This window comes from Macadamia integrifolia, chromosome 3, assembly GCF_013358625.1.
Source record: "Macadamia integrifolia cultivar HAES 741 chromosome 3, SCU_Mint_v3, whole genome shotgun sequence".
Taxonomy (NCBI): domain Eukaryota; kingdom Viridiplantae; phylum Streptophyta; class Magnoliopsida; order Proteales; family Proteaceae; genus Macadamia; species Macadamia integrifolia.
Window position 1 is genome coordinate 22,685,402 of NC_056559.1, and position 9,642 is coordinate 22,695,043.

Here is a 9,642-nt window from a genome sequence, read left to right on the forward strand (position 1 = left end):
CTGAGGCAATTAAAGAAGCTATTTGGCTTAGAGGTTTGTTGGGAGAACTCAGCATGGATCATGGGGTGACTGTTGTCCATTGTGATAGCCAGAGTGCTATTCACTTGACTAAAGATCCAATGTATCATGAGAGGACAAAGCACATTGATGTTCGGTATCATTTCATAAAAGAGATAATTTCTCAAGGTAATATTCAAGTGTTGAAGATTGGTACTGAAGACAATCCAGCTGATATGTTGACTAAGCCTTTATGTGTTGGTAAGTTCGAGCATTGCTTGAACTTACTTGGTGTTTGTCATGTTTGAGTTCTGCCCTTTGGAGGGCTATTGGAGAAGATGAAGATATTAGCTATTTGTTTATCTGTTGGAGGAGAATTCAAGGCAAGGTGGAGATCTGTTAAGTTTGTCTCGAATTCTTGACCCGTTTTGAAGATTGACCCGATCCGACATATTTTGGTGGCGACCCGAATGGGAATTTTTCTGAGACCGGATCGACCGTGACCCGATGGGTCGAACCGCTATTTGGAGTATATATATATAATGTACCGTTGCTTGTTGAGAGTCATTGTATTCTAGGGTTTTCACGAAGCTAGGGTTTCAGGGCGAGTTCTTCCTCGCCGCTGCTAGATTGTAATCCTTCTTCTACATAGTGAATCATCTTCTTCTTTGCCCGAGGACGTAGCACACCACCCTGGTGTGTGAACCTCGTTAAATCTCTGTGTCGTACGGATCTATTGTCTCTCTTTATTCGTGTTTCTTGGTGTTTGATCTAACAAATCCAATTGGTGAAGATTGGAGGGAATCCCATACTAGATAAAACCGAAGTAATGTAGTCTCATCTGAGAGAGTCAAAGGCCTTGTGGATATCAATTTCATGAGGGCTGCTAGAGAGTGAGCTTTTCTATCAATACCTCTTACCACTTCATGGCAAAGAATAATGCTATCCCCTATACTTCTTCCTGGAATAAAGGCCGACTGGTGGTTGCTAACCAGAGAGTCAACTACTTTCTTTATTCTGTTTGCTAGGATCTTTGCAATGAATTTACATAAGAGGTTGCATAAGGAGATAGGCCTGAAGTTAGTCATTGTGTCAGCACCCTGCTTAGGGATAAGGCATAGGAAGGTGTGGCTAATCCCGTTGACCTGGCTAGGGTTAAAGAAGAAACTTTAACAGCCTTAATCAAGTCCTCTTTGATGAGGTCCCAAGAGGAGGAAAAGAAACCCATACTGAATCCATCTAGGTCAGGAGCTCCACAAGTACTATTTTGGGGGGGTTCTTTCTGTGAAAATTGTTTAGGCTATGTCTGGTTGTAAGGGGAATTAAAGGGAAGGAAAGTGAAATTTTCATACTTAAAAAAAAAAATATATGTAATCATTACCCATGTGACTTTAACATTAACTTCAAATCATTCCATATTTGGTTATAAAATTTCACTTTACTTTGCATCCAAAACCCTTTGCTATAATATATAAAATAAAATTTACATGTAAAATGCATCATTACTAAATATGGTTAAAAAAATTAAGTAGTTTATACAATCATATGGGGTAACGATTATGAAATTTTCTTTTTAAAGTGAGAAAATTTCACTTCCCTTCCCTTTAAATTCCCATTGCAACCAAACGGAGCCTTATGGATTAGCTTTAAAAGCTAAAAAAATAGGCTATACACAAAAAATATGCCCAAAAAACACTATCCGGGAGTCGAAACCATGGTGTCCACCATGACAGGAAAAAGTTCCTGGTTTCCTCGAAATTTCCCAGGTTTCATCCGAAATTCCATTCCTTTAGAACCTTGGTTGTATCCTTTTTTTACTGTGTTGCAGTCCATATCTGTATCTATTTCCTGAATCAGTGCCTGTATCTCTTTTAGAATAGGTAAGTACACTGCTATTATGTAGTGGTATCTTTTAAATAGTTTTATTGACTCCTGCTATGAACAGGAGATATAGCAGCAGCTTTCGACAAGCATTTGGTGACATATGGAGGGCTGGATATATGTATCAATTCTGCTGGTATAATCACTCCCACATCATTTTATAAAGATGAATCCGATGGCAGCAATTCATGGAGACGTACTATAAATATAAACCTAATTGGAGTCATTGACTGCACACGTCTTGCGGTATGCGTAAATTCTGACTTTGATTTCCCTCGTTGATTCTTAGCTTTATACATCCACAGGGAACTGAAATCATTTCTTCTTTATTTGAACCATTGGGTTTGGTTTGTTTTGTTTGAACAGATTCGAACTATGCAAACTGCACAGAAGCCTGGTGTAATTATAAATTTAGGATCTGCTTCAGGGCTTTATCCAACATTTGATGACCCTATTTACTCTGGTTCAAAAGGTATGTTTTTGTTTGTCTTCTTCTCTTGTTTCTGTCCTTGCTACCTGTTGCTTATTTTTCTCATCTTCATTCTTTCTTCTTATCAATTCTGATTTCTAAGAGAAAAAGCAAATGCACTTCTAGTTTTTCAAAACATTTCTTTATTGCTTTCATTCATTTTTTTTTTTACTTCATGATCTTACAGGATGTTGTTTTCACAGGTGGTGTGGTTTTATTTACTAGATCACTCCTTCCTTATAAGCGTCAAGGAATTCGTGTCAATGTGCTTTGCCCTGAGGTAATAATGGAGTTTGATATTTGCTACCAATGTTGGTTGCTATCACAAAAGTTTAAATAATTATCATTTAACTTTTCACATAGTGACTTCTGGCTTTCTTTTTTTAGATTTCAGGACGGATGAAGTTACTGATGGTTGTTAGTAGGTTTAAGGAAAACCTGTAGTATTAGCAAGTAAAGTAGGAAGAAGAGAGGAAGAAATGATTTATATAATCAGTACAATATTCTAATGTTACTCTATAAAACACTCCCATCTATGATGGCTATTGGGAAGGTGGTGCAGCGTATTGCTCAACCCATAACCCCCCTTCACATGAAAGGTTGCTCAACCTGTACACACTCCACCCTGTGAAACATGCATGGGGTTTGCCAATTTTACAAGGCAACTGCAGGTTGAGGTAGAGCAGGAAAGGTAACATTTAACCACCCAATTGCCACCCTTACTCTTGGCAACCATCTCATCTTCAAGGATTATGGGCTTAACTCCAAAGTCTAAACTTGCCACTAGCAACCAGAATTTTTGGGAGATTCTAATGCTGAATTCTCTTTACTAGACATACTAAAGTCCTTTTTTGACTGAAACTCCTAAACTAGATGATCTTTTTACAGTTCGCTTTTTGTCCACATTTCTCCCAAATTAAGTTGGATTTGAGATCTTGTGTGAAAATTCTTGAGATACCTATATTTATCTGTTAAAGATTACTAGCGTGACTCCGTGAGGAGGAGTGTCCCTGTTAAGAACTAATCTTTGAGTTATGTTTAGTGGTAGTTGAGTACTTGAGTACTTGAGTTGTAGTTGTAGTTTCTTTTTACTTGTTTACCTGCTTTTAGTTATTTACTTTCATTGTAGTTAGACTTAGTAATGTAAGGCTAAGTAGGATTGCCCAACCCCAATAATGATCAACAAACAACCCCCAAATGCACTACTGTACTGATATCAGTATACAAACTAAACCCCAACGCAATAACAAATACCCCAAACAGTAGCCAATCTCCTCCTTGTGCAGCTTGCTGTCCAAGGCAGAACTAAGGACAAAATAACTAATTATTATTATTATTTTTATCTTCCAGCAGGATAATATCTAGTAGCCCCCCCCTGACCCCCTCCCCTTCCATGGCCTAATCCTCCATGTCCTCCTTGTCCCCGGAGTCTCCGGTTGCCAGACCTTCCCCTGTCTCCCTTGACCCTCCTCCCCTTCCTCTCCCCTCTTCCCTCCCGGTTACCATGGGTACTTCCTCCTCCCCGCGTGATGCCTCTAGACCAGTGTATTGATTCCAAATGCAGTCAAGCTGGCGTTTTTTGATGATCGCTTAGGGCTCCCTTCTATTCATGAATGTAATGCTTGATTGTATAATCTTTTTTCTTGATTTGGGTGGGTTACTTCCAGTTTTGTATAGAGGGCTTAGGGGTCAGGCCTAGCCCCCCTATATCTCTATAATGAGGAGGACGACAGATCAAATAGAGTAATATGAAACTACTTGAATATGAAGTAAACGGTCTCTAAGACCCATTCTACCCATCATTTCCATCGTGACTATGTTCCTAACTTTGAACAATCAATTAGAAAAGCCCATCAAAATATGTGGCTGCCCCTTGGTTTGCTCCTACGACATTCTTGACTACCTTATTGAGTTAAATGGTAAGTATGTTTAGCTACAAACCTTGCTAGAGTTTTTTCTTGATCTTTGTCTTGCGATGGTGCTTTTCTTTGTCATTCAGTTTCACTTTCTCCTTGGGAATGTGGTTAATCTAATTTCTCTTTCCCCGTACCCTCGCTATTCCTTATTGTTTAATAGAATTCATTTATTAGTTAAGGATATGTTTCATCTACTATACATGCAGTTATTATGACTAGCAATTTTGCTTCACCATTGTGTTTACTGTTCAATCCATTATATATTTTGCATGTGATTTTTTCATATTCTAGTAGCTTTTATCGGAAAACGTGTGCTTTTTTATTTGCAGTTTATTCAAACTGAATTGGCATCGTCAGTGGACCCTAGAGTTCTTGGTTTAGTGGGCGGATTCTTGCCTATGGAAATGGTTGTGAACGGTATGCCTTCCTGGTACTAGTTATGGAATTATTGATGATCATAAAAGAAATATTGTATGCTATTGATCATTTTGGGCAGTCTATTTTAATGAGATATTTCTGAAGGGGAAAATTTTGTTTCCTTTCTCTTCCTTTGTGGCTGCAATTCGGATTGACTGTTGATTGATTCATGATCAAAAGAGAATTAAGCGGCATTCTCTCATGCATTTCCTCCCCCAAATTCTCTGTTCTCATCAATGGCAGCCCTGTGGGATACTTCTCCTACTCTGTTGGCATCCGCCAGGGTTGCCCCTTTCCCCCTTCCTCTTTTCTCTTGCCCTAGAGTTATTCTCCCATTCCATCCAATCCTCCACTGATCAGCTCTTAATCTCTCCCATCCCCAAATGCAAAGCTCTGATGCTCACCCACTTGGCTTTTGCGGACGACTTTATGATTTTTTCCAAAGCTGACCCGTGTTCCATTTCCTCCATCATGTCCTCCCTCCACCTCGTCGAATCCCCCTCAAGTCTTTGCTTCAATCTCCTGAAATCTAGAATTTTTCTTCTCGAGGTCTCTGAAGCTTGTCAAGCTCATCTCCTTGTTATCTCTGGCTTTCCCTTGGCTCCTTCACAGTCAAATACCTTGGCTTGCCCCTTATCTCCTCTAAGCTCTCTGCTAATTATTGTACACCAATTCTTAATTCTTTCAGGAAAAAGGCTCCAACTTTGGAAAGGGCGGCTCCTTTCCTATGCTGGGCTCCTCGACCTAATTAAATCTGCGCTTCAATCTCTCTATCTCTATTGGTCTGACATTTTCTCCCTCCCTGCTGCCACCTCTAAATCCATTGACACCTTCCTTTGTTCCTTTCTCTAGAAAGGAGCTGATTCCCCTAAATTTCTTCTTCCCCTGAGTTGGTCCAAAATCTGTTCTCCTAAGGCTGAGGGAGCCCTTGAGGCGAATCAAGAATATGAACTCGGTGGACATTCTCATGCTCATTTGAAAAATTGTCTCTAAGCATTGCAACATTTGGGTGTCCTGGATTTACTCCTCCCTAAAAAATGACTCCCTTTGGTCTGCCTCCCCTCCTTCTGATGCGTCTTGGATTTGGAGGAAAATTCTTAGCTTTAGATCCCTTGCCCTCCCTACCATCTCTTTTGCACTTGGGTGCGGTTCCTCTATCTCCCTTTGGCTGGATCCCTAGCACCCCTTGGGCATCCTATCCAACCTGGTCTCCCCTAGGTCATCTACTCCTCTGGTGTTCCCAGATCAGCCCGGCTCTCCTGCATCCTCTCTCCCCTGGGATAGGCTCCTTCTATCTCTCCCCCTCCCCTTGCTGACCTCTGGTCCTCCCTCTTGGCCACCGTGATAGGAAGGACGAGGTTATTTGGCTACCCTTCCCCACGGGTACATTCTCCTTTGCCTCCAATTAAGACTATATACGGACCAAAAACCTCCCATTCCTTGGCATAACACCGTTTTGTTTAACAACCATATCCCCCGCCACAACTTCGCCATTTGGCGAGCTCTTTTCAACTGTCTCCCCACACAGTCCTTCCTTCTTTATCGGCACATTCAGGTCTCCCCCTCCTATTGCCTGTGCTGGAATGGCTTTGAAGATACTGATCTTCTTTTTTTCTCTTGCCCCTTCTCCTCAATTTGGAAGGGAATCCTTAGCTCCAGTGGGCCATCCCGCTGCCCATCCTTCCCTTGTCCCGCAAATTGCTTTGGATTGATATGACCTTCGGTGGTTTTTCTATTTGTGACAAGGTTGGGAAACTTGCCCTTGCGGTTGCCATCAACCACACTTGGATGGAGCGTAATCTTCATAGATGGACGCCCAATTCTCATTCTTTTGACAAGATTTGGAATGCTATCTTCTTTGATATTAGCTCCAAGCAAGGATTAAAGTATCGGTATCGGTCGTCTTATCGGTCGGCCAAAATTAAGATACGTATCGGAGGGTATCGTATCGTATCGGAGATACGCTAAAGATACCCACATAAATGGATAGAAAACATTTTTTTATACACTTTTGCATTAAAAAATAGTTAAAAAAAGTTATATATAACATGTATTATGCATAAACAGTAAATTGAGAGTATCGCACTAAGAATCCAAGGTTTGTAATTGTCCCATAAATGTAAAATCCTTGTTCCCAACCTTGATTTCCACTTTAGTTAGAGAGAAAAATGGTTGGCAGCAATTTTGGAACAAAAACACTTCAAAAAATTGTGTTTTTCTAAAAAATTACCCATTTTGGCCATTTTATGACCGTATCGGTAAGTATCGGTGTGTATCGGTCGATACATACCGATACACACCGATACACACCGATACATACCGATACATACCGATACATACCGATACGTACATTTCACTTCAATTTTGAATTTTTCATAGAGTATCGGTACGTATCGGTGAGTATCGGTGCGTATCGGTAGTGTATCGGTGCGTATCGTAGGATACGTATCGATACATAAAGGTTTAAAATTTTTCATGTATCGTATCGGTATGTATCGTGCCGATGCCTACCGATACGGATACGTATCGGCCGATACGGCACGATACGCACCGATACTTAAAACCATGGCTCCAAGATTGGGTGCATCCGTCATCGCATAACTCCTTGCTCCCTAAGGAACATGCTTATTGTTGTTGCCTGGTAGCTTCCTGTGTCCACTATCTCCTTTCCCCCCTTAATGCCCCTCTCCCTTTAGCTGGGCTCCTTCGCCTTTGAGGTTCCCTTTGGGCTTTGTCTCCCCCCTCTCCCCTTTGGATATTCTTCCTCTTGGTAATGAATTTATTTATTCATCCAAAAAAAAAAGAAGGCTGCATTCTAGTGGATTAGTAGTGTAACAAAACTAAATACGATAAACCAGAATCCATGAAGAAGATGGAGAAGAAGAAGATCATGATGGAGATGGAGAAGAGGAGAGAGGGTGAACACTATAGGAATGGAATGGAATGGAGTGCCTCTATGTGGACAACCTCTCCCTTATATTAATCAAGCAACCAACTCTTAGTAGGAAACCTATTAAGAGTCTAATTACAACCAAGGTTCTTCGGTCGAAACTTGGGAAATTTTGACGAAACTAGGAACTTTTTCCTGGCTAGGTGGAAGATAGCAACTCTGCAACACAGATGGGTCCCATGACATGCTTTGGGCCCAATTGTTTTCAAAGTCCATCTATAAGACTCATCATCAACATTTTGAGGGTATCATGTTGAATTGGGGAAATTGAGCTTATGTCTCACAGAGATCAGCCCTCTTTATTTATAATAAGAAAAAGCAATATTTTAAAATATTACAAGACCAGAACCCTAATGGACTTAAGGACCTGTTTGGTAGGTCTTCAGAATACCCATAAAACCCATTATTACAACACTCCCCCTCAAGTTGGTGCATACATATCAAACATGCCCAACTTGCTAACAATAGGACTAAACAACTTACTACTGAGACTCTTAGTAAAAATATCAGCCAACTGAGTCTCCGAAGGCACAAATAGAATACAGATAATGCCCCACTCCAACTTCTCTTTGATGAAGTGACGATCAATCTCTATATGCTTTGTGTGGTCATGTTAAACTAGACTGTGAGCTATGCTGATCGTTGACTTGTCACAAAAAGTCACATTGGTAAATTGATAGAGATATACAAATCCTAAAGAAGAGCCTGAAGCTATAGTAGTTCACAAGTACCTTGAGCCATGGGTCAAAACTCAACTTCAACACTAGATCTTGCAACCACTGCTTGCTTCTTGCTCCGCCATGTACAAGATTACCTCCTACCATGGTACAATATCCAAAAGTAGATCTCTTATAATCAGGATAGTCAACCCAATTGGCATCAGTGAAAGCCTCCACACGCAAATGGCCATGAGGAGAGAATAGGACACCTTATCCTGGCGTGGACTTTAGGTATCTCAAGTATGCAGCCTCCAAATGAGTGGAGTGTGGGTCATGCATATATTGGCTTACCAGGCTAACTGCAAATGCAATATTAGGGTGAGTATGAGATAGGTAGATGAGACCACTGACTAGCCTTCGATAGCTGCCTTTGTTAACTGGTTCTCCATCTTTCTCCTTGAGGTGAGAATTAGGTTCTAATAGAGTAGCAGAGAGAGAAGGTCAAGAGTATACTTTCGCTGAGACAGAAAAATGTCTTGAGTTGAATAGGCTACTTCAATACCCAAAAAATATCTGAGCTTCCCCATGTCCTTAATCTCGAACTCAGTTCCCAAATAAGCTTTGAGATGAGCAATTTCAAGAGTGTCATTGTTAGTAATCACTATGTCATCCACATATACTATAAGAATAGTAATGTGCTCCTCTGACTTCTTGATGAATGGAGTATGATTAACATTACTTTGTTTGTAGCCTATGGCAATCATCACCCTGTGGAACCGGCCAAACCAGGCTTGTGGGGACTGCTTCAACCCATATAACGCCCGTTTTAACTTGCACACCTTTCCCTGAGTCTGTTGAGTGGAAAACCATTAGGAACATCCATGTATTCCTTATGTTCCAACTCACCATGAAGAAAGGTATTCTTCACATCGAGTTATTGGAGATCCAAGCCACGGTCAACAACACATGATATGATAACCCTCAAAAGTGTTCATCTTGGCCACTGGTGCAAAAGTTTCTTGATAATCTATGCCATATGTCTTGGTGAACCCTCTTGCAACCAGTCGAGCCTTGCACCATCTACAGATCCATTTGCAGATTGCTTCACAATGAAGATCCATTTGCAGCCAACTGTTTTCTTCCCTGAAGGAAGGTGAACAAGTTCTCATGTTTTGTTCTTCTCAAGCGCCCTCATTTCCTCATGTATTGCTTCTTTCCACTTTGGATCAGCAAGAGCTTCCTGCCAGTTATGGGGCACGGAAACAGACGATAAGTAGGAAACAAAGGAATAGAAAGAATGCGACATACGCTTATAGGAGACAACATTAGATATGAGATTTTTTTTTTTTTTTT

General features: G+C 40.7%; 1 protein-coding gene across 1 annotated transcript in view; it reads left to right on the forward strand.

Annotated features, from left to right (window-relative positions):
• Window positions 1-9,642, forward strand: part of LOC122074244 — a 141,277-nt gene that overhangs the window by 12,737 nt on the left and 118,898 nt on the right. The window contains exons 4-7 of the mRNA XM_042639088.1: window positions 1,943-2,124; window positions 2,245-2,350; window positions 2,551-2,627; window positions 4,593-4,680. Of these exons, the coding sequence (XP_042495022.1) occupies window positions 1,943-2,124; window positions 2,245-2,350; window positions 2,551-2,627; window positions 4,593-4,680 (453 nt within the window). The remainder of the gene's footprint in view (window positions 1-1,942; window positions 2,125-2,244; window positions 2,351-2,550; window positions 2,628-4,592; window positions 4,681-9,642) is intronic.